Source organism: Clytia hemisphaerica, unplaced genomic scaffold, assembly GCF_902728285.1.
Source record: "Clytia hemisphaerica strain Z4C2 unplaced genomic scaffold, Clytia hemisphaerica genome assembly, whole genome shotgun sequence".
NCBI lineage: Eukaryota > Metazoa > Cnidaria > Hydrozoa > Leptothecata > Clytiidae > Clytia > Clytia hemisphaerica.
In genome coordinates, this window is record NW_027103553.1 from 12,806 (window position 1) to 36,169 (window position 23,364).

Below are 23,364 nucleotides of genomic sequence, written 5' to 3' on the forward strand. Positions count from 1 at the left end.
ACTGTCGACCTCTGCACGCTCTGTGTTTACAAGTTTTCAAATCGAAGTAGAGAGCCGCATGCCAATGGAGAGTTTATCCACGGTTTCTCAATTTTAAAATTCGGATCAGTCCACACGGATTCCCTTTCAACAAGATGTAGCTGCTTCTTAACAGAAAAATATTTTCGACAGACCGACAGAACGACTCCCACTTTTTAAAGTAGAAATGACGGGAACCAAACAATTTTTTGCGATTCGCCTTATCAAACACGTCCAAGTCTAAAAAAGCACGATTGCATCAAATTTAGACAGTAGCTGTACTTTTGTAAACTTTATCAAATTCCAATAACATTACAACGCCATCAATCCCCCCTAGAGGCAAACGAGAAAAATATGTTTTTATTGCAAAAACTATTAAAAAGCAGCAATAAAGTAATTCAACATAAACAAAAACTTGAGCAAACGGCTTTAAACCTTCAAAAGATGTAGAAAAAGAATCCCCTTGCTGAAAATCATGTGTTTGATTTGCCGAGTTAAAAAGATAAATGACAGAAATTGAAGCTTGCAACAGATTTACACTGGAAATACTTTGGTACAACACTGACTTATCACATCTGACTTATCGCTTGAGCCGCCATCTTGAAACACCACATTATGATCTGTAAAAACAACGCACGCTAAAAGTACCCAAAAAGTTAACCCGATCGGAAGAAAGTTTAGAAATCAAAGTGAGATCAGAAAATCGGATTTTTTTTTTGTCGTCTTATGATGATGGAGCTGGAAGAAAATTTTACCTATTTGAATGCTCAGCTTAGGCTGACCAAAAATGAAGGAAAACCGTTTTACGCCGGTTTTCGGCTGTTCCGGCGATTTTTAAGGAGTTCCGGATTCAAAGGATGATTTTTTTGGCAATCAAACGATGCTAAGTTTTGGGCATCATCATAAAGAACATTTTTCTGTAAAGAAACAATTAAATAAGTTGAAAAAATGTGACGGAAATGTGAAAAAAACGACGATTTCCGGCACATTTCCGGTTCTACAGACCGGAAAAAATTTTTTTTTCGGCAAACGGTTTTCGACACCTTTTCGGCAGTACTAATGTGCATCTATGTGCAAAAAATCGCAAAAAACTAATGATAAAATCTCGAGAAAATCTCAAAAAACCGCTTTTTTCGGGACATTTCCGGTTCTACCGGCCGGAAAATTTTTTTTTCGAAAATCGGGCTCCGTCACATTCGAGGGTTTATAGTAATGCACCTTTGTGCAAAAAATCAGAAAAATTGAATGAGCCAATCTCGAGAAAAGTTGGTAACTAACGAACGAACTAACTAACTAACGAACACGGGTTAATTTATAGGACCTCCACCCCACCGGGGTAGGTCCAAAAAGAAAGGTCGTTCAATTCACCATATGATTATGAAAGGCTATTATTATTTCAAGTTCATAGTTTGAAAACATCATCTAAATCGTCATTTTTTTAGATTACCCTAGCCTGTATACCGGATTCGCCACGAACAAGTTTAACACTTTGAATTTAATTTCCTAAAGTTCTTTAAAGAGTTGATATTTCTTTTTAATGCAAAAGTTAAACTTCTAAGAGTTTGAGAAATTTGAATTCAAAGTGTTAGACTTTTCCATGGTATACACGGTAGTGATAGACTGCTCTGCCAACAAGTGAAATTTAACATGAAATCACATTGTAAAATTGGAATGGAACACCCCGACTTTTAATTACCTTGACGAGAAAGGAGTTCCCTCCATTCGAAGGATCGTGCATCAGAAATGATAAATCAAACATATTGACGAGTAGAGTGACCCAATCACGAACTCCAATGATCTTTTCAATCTGTTGTGAACAACTTAATGCTCGGCAAAAACCAAAGTAAGCCGATACGCTAATATCTGCACCTGAACGATGATGAATGAAGTAAAAGTTGAAAAGATTTAGAAATTGCTCCGAAATTACGAGGGTTTTAAGTTTTGGCAGGAAAATTTTTTGATGACGTCATCAAAAAACTTTCAACCTTCATAACTTTTGATACGAATGTTTTATACCACAACTTTCAATAGAATTTCATGATCATTCCGCGGGTACCATCAGAATTTGAGTTATTTCAGTTATTCTCAAAAAATTTTTTTTGCCCAGTCACCTGATGACGTCATCTGGCAGGTGGCCAGGTAACAAAAATTGGTGTTACTGTTTGAAATTAAGTTTTTAAATGAAGTATTCTTATGTTTTTATGTGCTAACAGATCTCAATATTGTATTTTTTATTTTTTTCACCTTTCTCATGTGATTCGTTTGGCCTTGAAGGCATTCTTTTCAAGGGTACTTTAATATTTGCGATGTTTTAGCGTGTTTCTAGCGGAAGATCTATGAAGTAAAACTTGACATAGCAGCATGGATAGAAATTCCTTCTACTATAAATCAAATTTGAATAAACGAGTCATCATTGTGTGGGGAAGGGTCTAGGATTTCTAGGTATTACTGCTCACCCCATGAAGAGACAGAGGTGTCAATGATACTTCTTAAGGAGTCGATGAAAAATGAGGCAACAGTGTTCAGTGCATTCGATGAAGTTTTCTCTCCGTTGCAAGCACACAGTGATAACGTGTTGACAATATATGACGTCATCGATTTCAAAAGAAAAGAGAGCGGACTTTTCAATTGGTTATCTTCATTCTGGTTATCTTTCTTGATGTCTGTAAAAAGAACAAAAGAATAACATCTTTAAGAACGCGGAAAGTTCAGAATCAAGCCTTTTTTTACTATTACCGGGTACGAAAATTCCAGCTAAAGAGTCTATTAATGCCTAAATAGGGCTAAATAAGTCTAGCAATGAAGCGTGACCAAAGCCAATATCCATGAAAATCAAAAAGTACAAGTCGGCTACATTATTCTTGAATAGTTGTAATAGGTGTAATGCGTTGCTTGAAAGCAAGAAAACCGTAAGTGCATATTTTGAAAATTGAGCTACCATGAGAATTTGATCTATTTTTTGGAGCAAAAGTGCTTCATTATGAAATTATTTTAAAACCCAACTTTTGCCAAGAAAGAATGGAATCAAAATATTGAAGAAAGAAAGCCATGTAAAAATATTTTTGGAATTTTGCTTTATTTTACCTAGAATTGCTTAACCTGTCAATGGTATGTTCGGAAGATATTACCTTTTTCATGTACATGATCGTCTTTATCATCTTCATCAAAGAATTGAATATTATCAGCCAATTTCAAATCATATTTTCCATTCTTTCCCATACGGTAAGAATTTCTTGATCCAGTGTCCCATTCCACACGGACCCATCCGTCGTCTCCTATATCACTCACCACACGACCTTGACTTGGCGCAGGACCATCCTTAGTAAGAAAAGAAAATAACCGTTGGTGTTGGTGATGAAGTTATTTTACTCATCGCTACGTTTGCTAATAAATTTCAAAAATTAAAAAACATGTTAGAAAATGTTCTGAATTTGTCTAAGTTTGATACAGTCCACTTTCCTAATGGGATCAAGATAGGCATTCACTTTTTGTATTTGAGAAACTTGCTATATTGAGTATCAAACAACATCATGAGATAATTCGGTAAGAGTTAAAAGCTAATAAATCTTTTCTAAGATCCCACCTGATCATCCCATTTCCAGTCGGGACCTCTAACCACGCGACTTCCAATCTTCAACAATTTTCTCATTTCTTCACCGTCAAGCTCTTGAAGATGAACCTGTCGATGTTTCCGCTCGTCGATGAATGGAATGTCCGACTTCTCGTCATTGTTCAACGTCAATTTCATGATCTTTTTCAGTAATTTTTGGATTTTGTCCAACACACCACACAATACCATAAAGTTGACATCATCTAGAAAAGGTGACAGATATGTATTAAATCAGATAGCTCAACTGTAATAATTACAAATCATTATTGCGAATAACTAGTCAACAGGCCCAGCGGAACAACTGTAATAGTGGGGAGGCTGAAGTGTCCCCAGTTTCCCCGCTTTCACCGGGTCTGGTCAAAGAACTATCAAGACTAAGTGTGGAGTAAAAAACGTCAAAAACCGATAAAACAAAAGGAAAACACCACTAGGACAATTCACCACCTGACGTCCATTTGCTTACGAATTCAAGCTTGGAACGCTGCAGACCCGTACATAAATTCTCGTAAAAAACTTTCTATGAGGTGGCAGATTGTCCTTTTCATGTTTTCTATTTTCTTATCTTTGACATTTTTGACTCAAAACACGACTAGAGCCTGAGTCTGTCAAATTTATCATAATAGGAGAAAGCTATAAAGCTGTGCCTTTATGCAAAAGCAAAAACAGGGCGAAGAAGTGTGGGTAAAAAAAATACAACCGAGGATCATTATACCTGACATTAAGGAAGAACACAGAAGAGTGAGTGATAACAGCATTTCTCGGACGTGTCCGTTAATTTCATCTTCCGTTTGAAAATCGGACAATTTCTCGATTTCATCGATCAGTGCTTTCAAAGCGAAGTTCTCGAAACCGTGAAAAACACTTCGTAGTTTGTCAACGTCGTCCTTTGGTACCAACTCGACGTTGAATAAAATGCCTGGCTTCGCATGACTGAAAAAAAATTACGTCGATTCGATTATGTTTATTTTTTTATCGCAAATTCGAAAATCAAAAGATTATTCCTTCGCTCTAAATTAGATAACTATGACGTTCACATGGGACGAAATTTGTTCAACTTATGGAAAACTCGAGTTATAAATACATGCACATTTCCTTCAAATACCATTCGTCTTATTATGAAATGAGCATACGCCTTACGTATTTGCTACCGTAAAAGTCTACTCGTGGTAGTTTGTAAACATCATTTTCTGAGACTTCAGAGTACAGAAAACAACTCAACACAAATCAAAAACAAGGAATTCGACAAACCTAACAGAGCCACCAGGTACCAGCAACCCAAGCCATCCACAAAGAAGCGAATATCTGACATGTGAAAAAATCTGCTGACGTAAACATAATGACTGCATCAAATAACCAGCGATTAGCCGTTGTTTTGCCCTCTTAATCTACAAGGAAAAATGATTCGAAACTTTTTGTTTTTCATTGCCGATTTATCGAGGAAAGGACAAGCATTGTTTGACATTGAAGCAGGATTAGTGTTAAAATGATTAGTGTTAAAAGAGTAGTGCTCTGGAACCCTCTCTGCCAAGTGAGGACCAATTAAACATGTTAAACCATTTAACCCTGTTAAAAAGAGTCGTTTGAGAAGCTCCATCAACACAATATCACCCTGATGATGAAAAGGGATGAGAATGGAGATTTACAGTATGACGCGTAAAGTTGTATTAGTTTATACCTGCATGAGAAAACACTTTCGAAGGATGTCCGTGTTGACCTTCTTATCGAAAAGGAAATCTTTCAACTCGTCAATTAACACATTCAATGCGCTTGTTCTCTTTTGTTCAGCCTGTTGAAGATTCTTCAGACCCTTCCATAAGAACACTCTCCATTTGTAAGGAGGATCTTGTGTCTTTTGAAGACGCTCGCATGTCTCTATCCAACGTCGTTTGACGTGTGATTTGGATGATGGCTGTGACGCGTTGACGCACTTGCAAAGGAATTGACATTTCTTGATGATGGGTTGACAAATTTCTTTTAAAGGTTTTTCTTCTTCTTGATGAAGCTTTATACAAACAAACAAGTGAGATTGAAATACACGCTGAATGTTTTGAGTCGATCAAGTAACTAACTTTCAATCCCGTAAATAAAACACGATAAGACACGATGCAGAGCCGATAGAGAAAGCTTCATGCATGTAGAGTCAAGGTCAATAGTACTTTTTGGGGCTTACGAGGAAATGATCTTGAGAATTGTTAAACAATATTTCATTGACTGCAGAGAGAAGAGACAAATAGATTATACCTGGAAGACTTTGGAGCGCATCGCCACAAGCCTTGTGATGATCAACATCAAATCTTTTGTCTTGTATTTCAAGAGACATTTCTCATCGGAACCATCTTGCAAACCTTTCAGGTTGGTACCTTCAAACAAGAACATCAAATGAAATTGATTACAGTAGAGCCTCTTTTAACTCGAACCACTGTAACTCGAACGTCTCCTCAACTCAAACAAGTTTTCTCTTATAAACCTTGTACTCCATAATTCGAATTTTTCTTTAAATCGAACAAATTTGTGTTCCCCGTGGAGACTATACTGTATTTCAAAAAGAGGCACGCCGGATATACGTATATAGGCTGGCATCATTGTTTACAAAGATATTGTCCAAAAATTCAAAACTAGCAAATTCTTTTATTAGCCGTTTGCTTTTAAGTGAGTCACTAGCGTGGTAATTGAGTAAAAGTAAAGGGCACACCTGAAAAATTGGCAATAGTAAGACTATACGATGGAGCGCATCTATATATTAACATCTTATTTTACTAGGGATAAATTTATTACTTCGTGGAGAGAAAACCGATACCGATACCGATACCGATACCGATACCACCACCGTTCCTTTCAACCTCGTTTATGCGACCGACTGCGCTGATGATAGTTTAAACATACAGAACTATTTACTACTTAACTACATCGGACGCCATGCACCTCTGAAGAGAATAAAAGTCACTCGTCGACAAGCGCCCTAGATGAAGAACTTAATGATCAATAACTTAAGACAAGCCTGTCACGAAAAGCAGCGAAAAGCGAACTTTAGCTCATCAGACGAAATCAGATTCCGACTGGATAGAATTCTGAGAAGCTCGAAATCCTCTAAAAAAACACGCAAAACACAACAAAAAAACTTTCTATCGTAAACTTTTCTCATTCAAAAAACCGAAAGAAGTCTGGAAGCTTATTCACGGAATCCTCCACCCAAAGAAAAGTGTTATCAATATTCAACCCTCCGATTTAAACGATCACTACATTTCCACAGCTAGAATCCTCGGATCACAGCCAACTTCAATCGAGGAAATCCAGCTCCTTCTTCAAGAAATTGCTACAGATGTCGAGCATGAATTCGAATTCCAACCCGTCACATATGAACAAGTAGTCAAAAAAATCAAGAATCTTCGAACTGACTGCTCTTCTGGATACGACAATCTTCCAGTTTCACTCATCAAATATTTATTAGATGTAGTCTTGCAATATATATTATGCAACATTCATTCATGACACTCGCCAAACTTGACATTTTGACTAGAAAGACTTCTTTACCAACATCAATTCAATATCTCCACTATTCTCCAATCCAAGTTGCAATTTACTTCTAGTTTTGTCTATTTTCTTTAAACAAGTCTCTAGTCTCCCAAAGTTGTTGATAAGATAATATGTTATTTTCTATATAATCTAAATTATTACATCTCTTGTACTTCATGTTTAGCCATTCTTTCAAGAAATCGAGTTTTTTTCAATACCTCCGTCACATTTGATATATTCCTCTCTTTGGAATCAATACTTTGAATACTACAACCTAAGCCGATCACGATCTCACTTCTTTTTTCCTCGAGCTTACTTTTAAAGCATAAATCCCACATTTCAACAACACTACTTTTGCTCTTCCTCTTCCTCTTCCTTTGTTCCGACAATTATTGTTTTAAATCTATTTCATATCTCTCAATCAATTCTACCATACATAGCCTCTACCATTTTAGAATTTCTCCGAGTTTTCAAGCCTTGGCCTGCAGAGTCATATCTTTCAGAAGTGAATAGGCCTCACTGAAGAGATATATAGCTCTGTATTCAACCTTGCCCAGATAGGGCAATTGTACAATTTTATCTAAGCTTCAATCAATAATTTTGATCTCAATCGAGCGAACGACATCTTGGTCGTACGTATTTTTTTGCAATTGAATAAAGATATTAAGATTAAGATTATATTAGGACGAATAGCAATTGAGATATAATCTCGTATAAATTTGGCGAAAACCCTTTGTAGAACAATACGAGCTTAAAACCCTGAAACCTAGATTTGAAGATTTCTACCTATTCAAAATTTTAAATGAAATTAAAACAAGTGATACTTTTATTGACCATCCTGGTTATGCATTTAACACATATAATTGATATCTACGTGAGCATGACCGTTAAACAATCATTCAGAACACAAATAGTGACGATCTATTAAAATTAGTCGTTTGTTTCTTATAAAAAAAAAATGTTTAGAAACCAAAATTTCATGCCCTTGAAATATTCTTTCATATTCAAGACTTCGTGAGCAAGAAATACATCTATCTCATCAAAAAATTGAGTAATTTGGCTAAGAACATTGATGTATCCTTATTAATAGCGATCCTTATAGATAAACATGCGTTTTTTGAGCTCAAAAATTCTTTTTTTACAAAAATCTGCTTGAGCCATCTTTTACCTACATGCAAAAATTCAGAAAAAAACAATGATCCAATATTTCACAAAGTCCAAAAACCCTTTTTAGCCGTTTTTTGGCCCAAATTTGCCCAAAAACATTTTTTTTCGAAAATCAGGCTCCGTCACATTCGAGGGTTTATAGTTATGCATCTTTGTGCAAAAAATCATAAAGAATGAAAGAGCTAATCTCGAGAAAAGCTAATACCTAAGTAATTGATAATGTGCTTATAAAAAATATCGAATTTGGCCAGTTTTTCTATAAAAACACGCCAAGCAACCAAAATTGCATGTTTAAACACACATATTTTTCAAAAGTAAGCCCTCGTGAGCAAAAAAAACATCTATCTCATAAAAAAATTGAGTAATTTGAATAAGAACATTGATGTATGCTTATTAATAGTGATTCTTATAGATAAACATGCGTTTTTTGAGCCAACAAATTTTTTTTGCAAAAATCTGCTTGAGCCATCTTTTACCTATGATGGTACCTTACTTTCATGCAAAAATTCAGAAAAAATTAATGATCCAATTTTTCACAAAGTACAAAAAACCCGTTTTTTAGCCGTTTTTTGGCCCAAATTTGCCCCCCAAATTTTTTTTTCGAAAATCGGGCTCCGTCACATTTTGGCCACTACCATTTTGCACCTTTATACCAAAAATCTAAAGATTCCTATGATTCAATCCTGAGAAAAGTTGGTAACAGACGAACGAACGGACGGACGAACGGACGAACAAACATAGGTTAATTTAAAGGACCTCCACCAAAAATGCTTTTTGAAATGGAATGGTGGTAATTCAAAAAAAATTCCTTTATTTTTCATACAACCGGTATGTTACGTCACTCTCACGTCATTTTTGACTGGATATGATAGCACCCAAAGAGGCGGTTTAATCAGGCAAAGAAATCTCCGATCGCGGGTGACAATTTCCTGAGATGGCCCTAATAATATACCTGGGATTTTAGTGCTGATCCCCCTCCCACCTTGGCTTTTCTTTTAAGAACGCCACTAAAACTTAGCAATAATGATCAATAAATAATAAGAATGTCAGCTTATGAAGAAAATCACCATTTTAATCAGAACTTTACAACAGCTTGAATGCAAATATTTAAGATCCACTTGAGCTAATGAATGTTGAATGTTGAATCTATTGAATGTGGGTTATGCAAGAACATTCAGGTACCGTCGCCGCTCGACAACTTTATATTAATATTTGAAAATTTATAAACAATTTTCACCATATATCAAAGCTTTAAAACATGCCTCCTTGTCACAAATCCTATCCGTGTTTTTCCATTTCCGTGTTTTTCATTTTTCTGTCCATCCTTTTAGATACAGTGAAATGACCATTTTAGATATAATTATTATGAAATGATCGAGTTATTCGTTCAGAAGAAAAGAGTGTGGCCGTAAGAAGTAAGAACAAAATGCTCTCGTTGCTGTTTTTTCTGGTCGATTTGCAATTCACACTTGTTCTAGCATCCGAAAGTTGTCTTCGCGAAAATAATATATCCATTGTTCTGGATGTAGAAAGATGGTACATGTTCCAAGGAGATTTCCTGACCGCTCTTGGAACCATTTTAAACAAAATTCAACGAAATAAATGTCATCATTTGACGATTCACAACTTGCGAGAGTACGAAACGATCTTAATCAAGAAAGAAGTCACACATAACTTTCTTTTCAACCATTTATCATCATACCGACCACCTACAAACGATCAAATTGGATACTTTCTCGATGGAAAGAGAATCTCAGTCTCGTCGATAGTGCTGTTGATTCATCAGAGAAATGGGTGGAAGGATCATATGTGGTATCAAAAATTGAAGTCATTGCACAGTGAAAGACATAAAATCATCATAGCAAGTACTGAAACTTTTCCGCTCCAGATTTTTGATTGGCTACCAAAACTTCTATTAAATCCTGATTTCGATCGATTTGAATTTTTGAAGAGTATTTATGACAAATATGAAGATTGTTGAAATGATTTGACATTGGCAATTGAAGAGGAGGACAGCCAGGACATACGAGCACGTCTATTACGTAATTTATTTTACGAAGCGTTACCGATTACAAATCTTTTGTTGGAAAAAAAACCAATCCTATTGAGCTAAGAAAAACCCTTTGTCTATTGACGCGATAATTCCCAAAAGTCATTACTTGAAAAATGATTGCTTTCTTGAGATTTCTAAACCGATCATAATACCAGTCTAGAAATCTGGCGATCAAAGTATTTTGATTAATTCATCGTCACTCATGTTTATAAAAAGCTATTTTCCGTCACCAGGTTTCCAGACTAAATTGGACTTTATATCGGTTCTCGTTATTCTTTTCCATAGTATCCTATATAAATTAGCTTAAAATTTTGGCTAGTAAATCTTGTTCATGTCTGTATTAATTAATATAACTGAAAATATAGAAAGGAAACATACCTAGACCACAATGCCACAGCAAACAAGCGAATATACATCGTGTTGTTTGTTCAATAACCGAAGTAGGATCACCACGTGGTGGGATGATCAACAACCCTTCATCTGTCGCCATCTGAAACACATTCTTCATAACCACCCCTGTTGAAGCACATGACTCTTCACTCAATAGGGATAATACATCAGAATCGCTACTCGCATCTTCTTCGTTTCTAAAAGACAAAGACAATACTGTTACTTTTAATACTACTTTTGCTTACCTATTTTGTCCTGACAAGAATATAAAAGAGGCTAGGCAATCTATCATGATACTTTACTTCGTTGCAATGTTTCATTCAATAAAAATAGACGCAGCAAACAGGCAAAATAGTCCCTCCTCGTATAAAACTTCTGACAAATAACTATGGTTTACTTTTCTTTCTTTTCTTTCAGCACTGCATCTCTATTGATACCGGACGAGAAGAGGGTTGAATGAAGGAAGCGTTTATTCTCCGTCTCGTCATGCGACGCGTAAGTGCCATGCGCCAGGTAACAACAATGCAAACCAAGTACAAAAGCGATCGATTGTTCAGCTTCCACGAAATGTTGACCGAGCCCCTCTTCTTTTGTGTTTGCAGACATCAACTAAAAATGAAATTGGTTTCGAGTTTCAGTAGTTATTATTAAGAGAGTTGTGTGAATAAACGGTAGCGAAAAAGACAAAGGCGAAAAGGGCGCCTTAAATTTTTGAATGGAGTCCCATTCACCTCCTTTCGAAGACCTCCTTACGAATCTGCTTTAAATTCTCAAAAACAAAAAAAAAACATGATTACAAATTAAACTTACCATCATTTTAGGTTGAGTGGCTGTCTTATCCTTGTTCAATATCTTGATGTTTGTGAAATTCAACACATCGGCTATCGCCGTCGAAACTTCTTTATCTGTGGGAGAAAAGCAACCATGTTCTTTAAAAAACTGTCAGTAAAATGCAGAAAGATAAGTGCGGTACCCGGGTGGAACATCACAGCTAAAAATACTCAGATAGGGGATAGCCAAGGTTTTTTTATAGGAGAGCGTCTCTTTGACCGCCGCGAAATGAGGTTTCGATACATACCAACGAAACTACTGAGTGAGTCTTCTTGTGCTTTTTCAGAACATTCAATTTCTGCACCGTCATCTTTCTCTTCATTCTTGTCTTTCGAATTTTCGACTTTCTTTTTCGTGTCATATTGGACGTTGCTCACACCTGAAAACGTATCACTGATGTTTGTAAAAGCAGTAATGAAGCAATTGAACTATTTTCTTGTAACATACATGAAACTTATGTAAGAACAATGATGAAATGAAAACTGTCTCGAAAACGTTAAAGATAATGCTTGAAATAACATTTCAAAAAGGTAAGAAAAAAGGTTTGATCGGATTTGCTTTGGCTTTGGCTTCAAATGATTTTTGAATCAGACATGAGGGATTTGGGTCGGGCAATGCCCGTTGACCAACAGCTTAGGCAAGCCCTGAAATATATAGGAAGTATTGCACCTAGAACTATATCTACAAGGGAACATTAAAACGATGGCTTCAGCCATAAACACTAGTCGGCACACTTACTACTTGCAGTAGATACAGGCCATGACAATTCTGCTTCTTCTGCTAGTTTCTCTTTCTCGGGATCATTTTCGCTGAAGGATCGATTCAGTTTGTCAAACCAATCCAAGATCTCTGCAAACTGAGCAAACGTTTCACAATTACTGGTAATAATCGGTGCGTAGTTTTGAAGTAAGATCAAATAGATTGAAAACTCTTGGAATATGATACCAATGGGACTTTCTTGTAAGCGTTTGTGAGAGCATTTGCGAACCATAGAATGATAGACCAATAACTGTTTGCAACTCGTTTGTAATAAGTTGATGAAGGTGCTAATGACAGCAGTTAGTGATTTCACCATTGGGGTTGGTTCATATACATAACCTGAAAGAAGGGAAGAATGAAATACCTACAATAAAATACCACGGCATGTAATCTAGAAGGAAAACCACTTGAACTTATAAATAACAAGTCCTTCCTTTTTCAAATTAGCTTTCCTGTATTTATGATGGAACATCGATTGAATTTGAGTATGTCTTTGCAAAAGGAACTTCTTATTTAAAAATCAGAAATAATTGAGCCGAGCAAGTGTTTTCAATAAGAAATAATCAATTAAAAAGCACATTTTGGTCCCTTGAGTCATCAAAATTTCATAACTTTCTTTTCTTAATCGTGACAGTTTAAAAAGTATACTATGTGTTTTTAATCAACATAAATATCTCTTACATCTAGCTGGCCAGCAGATATCCTTCTCTGTCACAATGAAAACCCTGGCAAACATCAAACGTTGGAATTTCAACAGCACATTCAACGATTCTTGTTCGATCAGTCTTGGATCCTCTTCTTTGACTGACACCAATATGCAGCTTGTGGTGACGTAGAACAGCTCTTTGAGCAAGATGAACAGTGTACTGTTGGTCGGATCAAAATCATCATTATTACTGTTAGCAATCAACAGATCCAACGTGTCTTCGAGCATCTCTTCAAGGCCATTCTTCTCCAAAAAACATTTCATTAGGAGTTGCAAGAGAAATGAGTGATTCTCGGAGTTGGTTTCTAAAAAATTGCAAAAAAAAACTCATTATTTATGATAGACTTTGGTGAATGGTAAGAGAAATTGCAACAAAATAAATTTAAGCAAGCTAGCTTTGGAAATTCAAATTCAAGAATTTACAAATTCAAAATTTAAATTCGACTCTACCTGTTTTGATTTTGAGTAGGGTTGAGAAAGTGGTTGCTCTTTCGATGGCAGATGGAAGAAGATATAACCATCCTACAGATAACACTTCTTCAGCAAGCTTGTGTATTTTGGAATGGTATGGTAGCGTGGAAATCAAATTAATAACAAGAGATTTCAACTTCTGTGAAAACTCTGATTTCCCATCAAATCCAAGAAAACAAGTACAGACATCGTGAGCCCGTGCGCCATGGAACTATATTTTAAGATTTGTTAAAAATGTAATCTTGACAATGGATGATATTAGACACGTACTAAAAATCTATGTCGAAAATGCCAGTTAGGGTTCCTGTCTAAAAACTACCGTGATTTTTTCAAACAGATTCATGACATTATTCCAAAATAACTTTGCTATGTCTGCCTAGCCCAAAAAAGCCTTGAACCAGATGAACTTCAAAATATGAAGAAATTTCTCGCGACCTATGCTATGTTTTTCACCCACCCGGTATGTAATGGTGTACTGAGAAAGTTATCAATGCAAAAATATTAAATGAAAAATTTTACCTGCATTTTCAAGAGGTACAAACAAGAGGAAATGAGATCATCTTTCACTTCTGGGTCTTCGACTTTTTGCGAGTATGACAGAAGTTGTTCCAAATTTTCGAATGTTTCTCTGTTGATCTCGATTGCAAAGGGTACATGCTCCTTCAAAGGATTTATGAAGGAGACACGCCAACAAAAGATCTAAAATTGAAATGAAGTTGATAAAAGTAATGAAGAGAAATGAAGATCACAAACACTGATAATTACACCATATATACATTATGGCAAATAAATCGGATGATATAGGATGTCATTAGTTACTCAGTATCATATCGACAGCCACTAGGACGATAGAATCGAATGAGTCCTAGCTAACTGGAATTTGGATATGTTGATTTCTAATAATATAAGAAAATTGTAGTAAAAGTAGTAAAATTGCAAACGTGGTAAAATTGCAAAAACTTTGGGATAGCTAGAGGAAGTAAATCAATAGTCAGAGGAATTTGCACCAATTGAAGCATACATACTTGATGAGGACCTGCTACAATTCTGGAGACACCAAGTTCACTAACAGCTTTCAGAAGGACAGGCTCTCTTATGATCATTTCTTCCTCCTCCTTTCCACCAAGCCCACCCCAACAATACACATTTGATGTATTAGTGATGGCTATACAATGATATGCTCCTACACTGATAGAAGCTATGCTCTCTTTGTTTAGTTTGACCACAGGTTGCAGTTGGACTTCACTGTCATGTGGAGTTTTACTGAATCTATCACGTCCCCTGAAATTGAAGAGACACAGGTTATGTTTAAATAATTTCATCTAATGTACCATTTTTATGGTTGATAACCCTCCTTTACCTCTCAATAATGGTGGTAAGTAGACAATTGCGTTCAAAATCAAAACTGGAATACACATAAGTATAGTTATTTCAAAGTTTTTAGGCACTTTTCTGTTTAAAAATTATGAGCCTACTGAAAAGAGATGATACTTACCACCTGTAAACCTGCCCGTTACTTGCTAATGCTACATAAAAATATTTTGCAACATAGACATTGACAACATTTGGATAATTTGCCGAGATCAGACTCATTGTTGTCCCATTCTTCCAAGACCAAATTTTTCCTGGGAGTGAAAAGAAATTTAAAATCAATGAGACTTTTCGAAGATGGTTTGGTATTAAAAGTTAGATTAGTCAAATCAAATCAAGATTTTCATAAAAAAGTAAAACATCAGATATAAATTCTCTAATTCAATAAGAAAAAGTGAGTGAGTTTTTATAAAACAAGACTCGGCTGTAAATATAGTTATCAACCTTCTTCAGTCACAAAAATCACTTCTTGTTGATATTGTGAGAACGCCAAGTCAATAATCTTAGTGTTTTCAAATTCACAAAACTGTCTTGGCGTAAATCCGTCTTTGTGTTGTTCTGAAAAAATGAAGAATGCAAGAACGTTGATAAACTGGTGGTAAGTAAGTCCCTGAATGAAAAATACATAATATTTATTCTATTTCCTACTAAAACAAATCCTTTAAAAAAAAGTTGAAAAAGAAAACTCAAGTCTCCTATTCATTTACCATAGTTTGCACTTCCACTGAAAGTATTTCCCCAAATACAAACTTCATTCTGATCAGTTGTTATTGAATAAAAACCAAAGCCAGCAGCAACTGTGATCACTTTTCCTTTGATTTGCAAGGGCACTGATGTCATATGCTCAAACACACTGAAAGAAAAAAAGAAATTAAATCGTTCAACATTATTTTTGTTGGTTGACATCAAAAGGTACCCCTTAAGGCAATTTCAACATCAATGTATACCATTGTAGTAAACAACCATATGGTCCTAAGTAAAACGTACCTGTTAACATCCTTCCATGTGATGATATGACCGGTGTTTGTCAATGCAATGAAGTGACCATCAAACGAACATGTCAATTGCATGATTTTCAAGCCCTTCAATTGTGGGTAAACTTTCAATTCCTAAAGATTAAAAGAGTTCAATGTTATAGAAATATACAGGTCATCACATATACATGTTTGATGTGTGAGGTCTTTGATAAAGATTTTAGATAAAGCGAGATAAATATAATAGTACAACGGGAGAGACTATTTATTTTAAGTATCTCAGGTACATAAAAGACTTGATTACCAGTTTGTCTTTGTCATGTTCACAACAATAAACAGTTCCATTCAATGATAGTATAAACACCAAGGTATCAGTACAGCAAATATTTGCAATTTTGACATTGGGCTTTTCTTCTTTCAAGGAACTAAGCAACTTCAGATTTCCCCAAACCAACTCATCTCCTTGCTTTGTTGTAGCGACCTGAAGAATGTTTGTTATTAAATATTTTGTAATTTTCAAAACTTATCAAATGAAATAAGGCTCTTAAAGGTTTTGTTTTGATTGAAAAGTCTGATGATGCTGATGAAGTAAAAACAAGTGCGACAAGATTAGAAAAGGTTTAGGAAAAATGAAAATACATCAAATAAAATAACATTCCTCAAACAAAGGGACTTTCTCGGGTAAGTTATGGTATGTCTCAAAAACCTGAAAATTACCATAATTTTTGGAGGCCATTAGCCGGCAGAAAATGGGGAAACCAATGATTTGCTGCGAAGGGTACCATGATGAAGTTTCGCTGTAGGGGTGTTACCTAATTGTTTACGCCCTTATTTTCGTGAAAAACCGCAAAAACTAAAAAATGCTGACGTCAGCAAAACTTGTTTTTTAAATATCTCCAGGTTGGCTAATGGTAGAAACATGAAATTTGGACCAACGTTGAATATCATTAAAAGGATCATTTTGAAAAAAAAAACTTTTCGAAATTTTGCTTTCGTCAGCAAAAATAAACAAAATACGAAATTTTGCAATAAAGTGCTGATGTCAGCAAAATTTCAAAATTTTTTTTTTGCAAAATAATCCTTTTAATGATATGCAACTTCAGTCCAAATTTCATGCTTCTATCTTTAGCCGAACTGGAGTTATTTAAAAAACAAGTTTTGCTGACGTCAGCATTTTTCAGTTTTTGTGGTTTTTCGCGAAAATAAGGGCGTGAACAATTAGGTAACACCCCTACAGCGAAACTTCATCATGGTACCCTTCGTAGCAAATCATTGGTTTCCCCATTTTCTGCCGGCTAATGGCCTTCAAAAATTATGGTAATTTTCAGGTTTTTGAGACATGCCATAACTTACCTGAGTTTACTGATACTCTTTCGAATGTTTTTAAGTTTATAATAAATAGAACGTTTTCTATCTTATAATCAAAACATTCTATTGTAAATTTGTTCGAAATCAACTTTGCTATTTTTTTTGTTTACAAAAAAACCTTACGGTCACATCTGGAAACAACTTTCGATCTTTCACTTGTTTGCAAAATATAGTTGCGTAAAAAAGTAGCTTTAATTTATCTGACACTGCCTAAAATAAGTTCCTTTAAGTACCTTTGATCATTATAATAAGTGTGATTTGCAAAGGAATTGCAAAAGAGATTCTTTTGTAATGTTTGTATGTTTTTCAAAGAGTCCGAACACCTATGGTGTGCACCCCCCCCCCCCAGAATAGTGGGGGGTTGGTGTTTTGGGTCGAAAATTTCCAGGTGGGATTTGGAAATTTTCAGGTTTTAGGTGAGAGAAACAAGTTTAGGTGGAGATTGATTTCTTTAGGTGGGATTGTTGGTGTTTTGATAAAAGCTAATGTCAGTTTTTTCTTATTTCCAATTTAATTATATTATTTTCTAAATTTTATATTCTATAAATGATTCTTTTACTATACCAGTGGATACCCCTTAAAACCACATACCCCTTAAAACCCACAATGTTGCATTTTTGGCTTTCATAACTACCAGATTTAATTTTATGTGGTATGTTTCACTTTTTTACAACCTCTTATAAATGTTCTTTCATAAAATACCAAATTTTAAGGATTTTAAAGATGCTAAAGTATCTTAAAATTCGAAGTTATTCAAAATTTTATCAAAAATCCCTTCAAAAAATCAGGTTTTTTGGACCTAGAAATTACACAATTGAATTTAAGGTCATAAAACCTATACTTTTTAGATACCTATACTTATGGTAGGTATGAAAAAATCATTTTCATCTTCGTGAATAGACCCCAACGAAAATGACAGGCCCTTAAAATTCTACTTTAAAGCACTTTTATGGTGATGATCAATAAAATCTAAATATCGACTGACAAATGACAAAACCTGGTCATGTTGCATACCAAAATGTCACAAATTTGATGGAGATTTAGAAAAACATTAGAACCATAGGTCAAAAATGAAGCGAATGAAGGTTTTGGCCTTTCGTAGCCGTTTTTGACGAAAAAACCACACACAATTGCATTAAATCCTGAAAAATGAAAATATTGTTGTGAGAATGAATTTCTAGCAAGTCTTTGAACCATTGAATCACGAAGCAACACCAAATTTGTATCCATCAGCTTTAGTATCCCGTTAGCAAGGGTCGGACTTTGTGGTTTTTAGCCTTATTTTTGTAGGTTTTAAGGCAGGGGGGGGTCGGTAGTAAAATCTCAGACATAATGACGTTTACTACGGTGGTGGTGTGACAAAAAATCGAAAAAAAAATTTACTACCCAGGGTAGTTAAATACTAAAATGGGTGGTATCTATGTGTTAAATTAGAAAAAAAAATTACTACCTGGGTAGTTAAAACTGGTAAAATTAGCAAATTTTAGCTATTTTTTGTAATTTTTTAAATTTTTTGGATGACTTTTCTGAACAAATCTGAAAATTTTTATAATTTGAAAAAATTTTCTGTTAGAAAGTTGTTTGCTGCAAACAAAAAATTCTCGAAATTTTTTGTCAATATGAAAAAGACTTTAATTCTAAGGGCAAAACATTAATTTTTGCACTACGTCAAAAATGTGTCACAGAAATAATCACTTTTTAGCTTTTTTTGCAAAATCAGTCCGAAAAGCAACCAAAAAATAGGTGGTCTCCATGACAAATTGTCCCAAAAACTTTTACTACCAGGGTAGTAAAACACCTCTTCCAAGAGTCTGGGTGGTGGTATGTAAAAATCCATAAAAATCCTTTTACTACTCATATATGTCTGAGATTTTACTACCGACCCCCCCTGTTTAAGGGGTATTTTGATTTTAACACATATTTTTGAGATCATTTATTCATAACATTAGTAACTTTACAGTGAATCACTGTTCAAAATTTGAGGTCAAAAGAACTTTTTTGTAAAAAGTTATTCGAGAAAAACCATTTTGTAGGTTTTAAGGGGTAAATAGCTAAAACTGCACTTTTTCACTTCCTCGTGAAAAACTGAAAACTGTTTTCTACAAAACATCACTGCTAGGGAAGACAATCATAGACAACGTACTTTCAACACAAAAAGTTTCAGCCTTACACTCCAACTAAACAATGAGATAGAGGGTACCACTTTTTATTGTGGGTTTTAAGGGGTATCCACTGGTACTAAACTTTTCTCCTTTTTAATATAATACTGTAAGAAATTTAGTTTCGTTCCTTGTATAATTTTTCGTGTGGATAGCATTTTTAGCTGGGATCTGGGAGTCTGGATTGAGGGTGGGAATTTTAGGGTTAAGTGGGACCTGAATTTTTAGGTGGGACCTGGAACCCCCTTGCACACTATGACACATTAGTGGTTTTTAGCTGACTCTTTTGCAAAGGGTTTTGGGATATACAAACTTTTGAGAATAATAATCTAATAGAATATAATCCTTAGAGAATGCTGATAATCATTTAGAAAGAAATATATCAATCATGATTCCTGAGGAGTAACAGCCAAAAACCTGCACCATAGAAATAAGTCAGTCCTTCTAGCTCAGGCTGAGAATATGGACCAAGAAAATACTTCAATCTGTGACCATACTTTGTTCTTATCCACCAACAAAGGAATACCTTTTTCTCTTCCTCAGTTTTGTATTCTTCAAGAGGTCTTGCAGTCAATGTCAGCGCTTTCAATAACTTTTGAACAAATTTATACATGTCCTTGCCCTCGTTCTCCTCATCTTTGTCTGGTTCATCTGGACTCTTGTCTTCATCTGGACTCTCGTCTTCGTCTGGTAGATTCCTATGTTAAAAATAAATTTGCCTTTTAAAGTCTGGCAACCCTTTTTAAATATGTAGTGGGGTTAGGAAAATAAATACTGAAAAATGAGGTAGGGATTATTTTTCGGGTCCCTGCCCTAAGATTTAGGCCAGGACAGAAAATTGGCAAATTTAAAAAAGATCGAAACATAGCAAAGTGACCCCTCATTTTAAAGCTAATAGTTCACAGATCAAGAATATATCATTTAGGTTATCAGGTAGATTTCTTCCACCAAAAAAAATAATAGTCATTTCAAACTTTGTCTTTTTTGGACATTTCAGTATAAAATTCAAATACTTGTAGATTACAGTTTAGTGATGAAATTTCAAAATTCTTTTGAAGTATATGATTTTTAAGAGGACATTATTTAGATCCTTGAAATACACTTGCAGCATAATAAGTACTAATAAACTCGTTAACCCCTGAAGTTTTAACAAGACATGCTTTGAAAATGAGCTTTGGTGTGAGAAGAGTAAAGATACCGGGTGTCCCAGAAAAAAGTCCCCTTCTTTGAAGTGAATTTTCTCGAGTTCTATCAACTGAGAGTCAATCATTTCGCATTGGAAAGAGAAAGGATAAACTTGAATTTTGAGGGGTCATTTGTCAAATTTGGTCAATTAGATCAAAAGTTATGGTCTAATATGTTAAAATATTACTTTTCAAATAAGTTGTAATAAGGCAAAAAACGAGGGTATTGAATTTATTGTAAGACAAAAACAATAAAAGACGTTTTTTCACCAGGAAATATTTATCCAAAGCATATATTTACACGATAAACCATCCCTGTAAAAGGGATCCAAATCATTTGAGGGTCGAAATTAGCTGCAACATTTCTGATTGAAGCTTTCAATTGATCAAGGTTCTGGGACTGCAAAATTTTGGGGCTGCTCCCAAATCTGTTGTTTTATGTAACTCCACAAAAAGAAATCACATACAGTGAGGTCAGGCGATCTTGGGGGCCACTCAATATCTCCTCAATTGTTGACCAATTGTTTTTTGCCTTTTTTGACCTTTTTAAAAAGTAATGTTTTAGCATTTAGATCATTACTTTTGATCTAGTTGACAAATGACCCCTCAAAATTTAAGTTTATTCTTTCTTTTTCCAATGCAAAATGATTGATTCTTTAAACAGTTCATAGAGTTCGAGAAAATTCCCTTCAAAAAGGGGGACTTTTTTCTGGGACGCTCGGCATCATTTTATCACTTTTGTGATTTTGAAGCTTTTATTTGTTATAGATGAAGCAGAGAAAATGTCAGAAAAATAGCAATCTAGAAACAGAAGATGAAGATATTGAGGAACTAAATAAGACAATAGCTAATGTTTATGAAAAGCTTATCAAAAGTGGAGCCCCGCCAAAAACCCCTTCTTCCTTTCTTCTAAGAAAGACACTCGAAAGAAGCACGTAAATAAAGTAAATAAAGTTTGAAAATCATCATGACAAAAAACTTTGGACACAAGTTAATCATGATGAATTTATAACCAACTGTCTATTTTATATCCACCAGGCAATGGTAAGATTAAAAGGTAAGACAAATTATGGGGGGTTAAAAATGAGAGAGAGTGACTGGCAGTTTTATGAAAGCATGAAGTCTGTACTCCAGATTAGTTATTGCAACAAACAGTCTCCAAAATGGATGAAAACAGAAAAAAGAAAGCAAAATGGAAAACAAAATGAACGAAAAAGGAAGGCTGAGGCAAATAAATATGAATTGAGTATAAGCATGAACTCCATGTCAAAAGTTGATTAAAATCAAAACCATGAATGAATGCATTTGAACTTGAGGCCCGGGGGGGGGGTACTAGGGTTGGTGAATGAGGGGTATGTGCGGACGGGACCTCCGAAAACCGACCCTTAGAGAGACCAAATTTTAGTGAAAAAGTGACCCTTAGAGAGACTTTTTCGAAAAATTTTCCCTGATTTTCAAAAATTTCCTACCCTTAGTGAGACTTTTTTGTAATTTTTTCTCTCAAAATCAAATTTTTGTCTAAAAATCATGATTTTTCTTTTTTTTTTTTTTTTTTTTTTTTCCCACCCTTAGAGAGACTACTTTGAAATTTCCTGATTTTTGTAACCCTTAGAGAGACTTTGAAAGGTGAAAAACCCGACCCTTACCGTCCGCACATACCCAGCACCTATTTTTGCCTAAGTACCCCCCCCCCCCACCCCCCCCGGGACTTGAGGCTAGCATTGATAGTGATAGTGATTCCTTACCTGAAGCTGAAACCTACGAAAAGTATAGTATGAACAAGTCGCCGTGTCAATTCAAAACAGACTTAAGTCCATTTTTTCGAAAATTGACTTAAGACCATAACCCCCTATTTCAGCATGCACGCTTTCCAAAAACGGCCTTAAGTCCACAGAATTCTAATGGGAAAGAGGTGTCTTTTGCAATTCAAAAAAAAAAATTTAGAATGTTCCATAATATATCAACCATAAACAGCCTAAAGTCCTAAATTTTAGTTCAAATTTTATTTTCTATGAAGCATTGACATGAATGTGTAGCCTTAAGTCCAACACATCTCAACAGTCTTTAAAGTCAATTATCTCAAAATGGAAAAAATGGACTTAAGGCTGTCTTGAATTGACACGGCAAAGTAGTTGATGACCCACATGATTATTTACCATTTAACTATCGACATGTAAGACATGGTTCTTGGTCAGTAGTGATGAATATTTATGAACATTAAACTGAATAAAGTCTGAAATAACCAAGCAGAGGGTGCAATATGTTTGTGTGCAAATATTCTGTTTGGTTGTTCAAAGTTTCTCACAGACCTAGTAGGATTTTTTCCACCAGTGGGGGTCAAATATCAGACTGAAACTTCAGTTGGGAAATTGCACACTGTTTTGCAGAAAGGGTGTTTAGAGAGTGGATGGTTTATGAGCACATTGAGCCTTTAGATAACAATACATTGCCTGCTGAACTGAAGCATATCTAGAAGAATTAATATTGGCAGGTATAGCTGAAGATATAATGCGACCTGGAACAAAGGCAGTTGTCACCTACTCCAATGATGGTTCAGCCTATTTTTCGAAAAATATGACATTTTTTATATCTTAATTATTCATTTTTTCATGTACCATCAAGAATATTTCAGAACTTCTTATATATTCTGCTTCACTACTTAATAAGCTTTAAAATAAGGGATCACTTGACTATATTTGGTAAGTAATCGGAAATTTTTGATTTCAGGGAGTAGGCAACTTAATTTTTTAACCTACCCTTTAAACAAAGGGTGTTTCTTGTAATATTATA

At 35.0% G+C, this 23,364-nt stretch overlaps 1 protein-coding gene across 1 annotated transcript in view; it reads right to left on the minus strand.

The window, feature by feature from the left end:
• Positions 1 to 23,364, minus strand: part of LOC136800404 (E3 ubiquitin-protein ligase HERC2-like) — a gene marked incomplete at its 3' end in the record, with an annotated part of 39,551 nt that overhangs the window by 12,697 nt on the left and 3,490 nt on the right. The window contains exons 6-28 of the mRNA XM_067057063.1: positions 19,917 to 20,088; positions 16,168 to 16,344; positions 15,877 to 15,998; positions 15,597 to 15,742; positions 15,334 to 15,447; positions 15,014 to 15,143; positions 14,544 to 14,799; positions 14,038 to 14,217; positions 13,498 to 13,729; positions 13,023 to 13,352; positions 12,321 to 12,680; positions 11,830 to 11,961; positions 11,562 to 11,656; positions 11,149 to 11,360; positions 10,740 to 10,948; positions 5,870 to 5,988; positions 5,304 to 5,630; positions 4,877 to 5,013; positions 4,341 to 4,558; positions 3,602 to 3,831; positions 3,147 to 3,336; positions 2,475 to 2,681; positions 1,715 to 1,887 (exon numbers count right to left, since the gene is read on the minus strand). Coding sequence (XP_066913164.1) covers positions 1,715 to 1,887; positions 2,475 to 2,681; positions 3,147 to 3,336; positions 3,602 to 3,831; positions 4,341 to 4,558; positions 4,877 to 5,013; positions 5,304 to 5,630; positions 5,870 to 5,988; positions 10,740 to 10,948; positions 11,149 to 11,360; positions 11,562 to 11,656; positions 11,830 to 11,961; positions 12,321 to 12,680; positions 13,023 to 13,352; positions 13,498 to 13,729; positions 14,038 to 14,217; positions 14,544 to 14,799; positions 15,014 to 15,143; positions 15,334 to 15,447; positions 15,597 to 15,742; positions 15,877 to 15,998; positions 16,168 to 16,344; positions 19,917 to 20,088 — 4,468 coding nt within the window. The remainder of the gene's footprint in view (positions 1 to 1,714; positions 1,888 to 2,474; positions 2,682 to 3,146; positions 3,337 to 3,601; positions 3,832 to 4,340; positions 4,559 to 4,876; positions 5,014 to 5,303; positions 5,631 to 5,869; positions 5,989 to 10,739; positions 10,949 to 11,148; positions 11,361 to 11,561; positions 11,657 to 11,829; positions 11,962 to 12,320; positions 12,681 to 13,022; positions 13,353 to 13,497; positions 13,730 to 14,037; positions 14,218 to 14,543; positions 14,800 to 15,013; positions 15,144 to 15,333; positions 15,448 to 15,596; positions 15,743 to 15,876; positions 15,999 to 16,167; positions 16,345 to 19,916; positions 20,089 to 23,364) is intronic.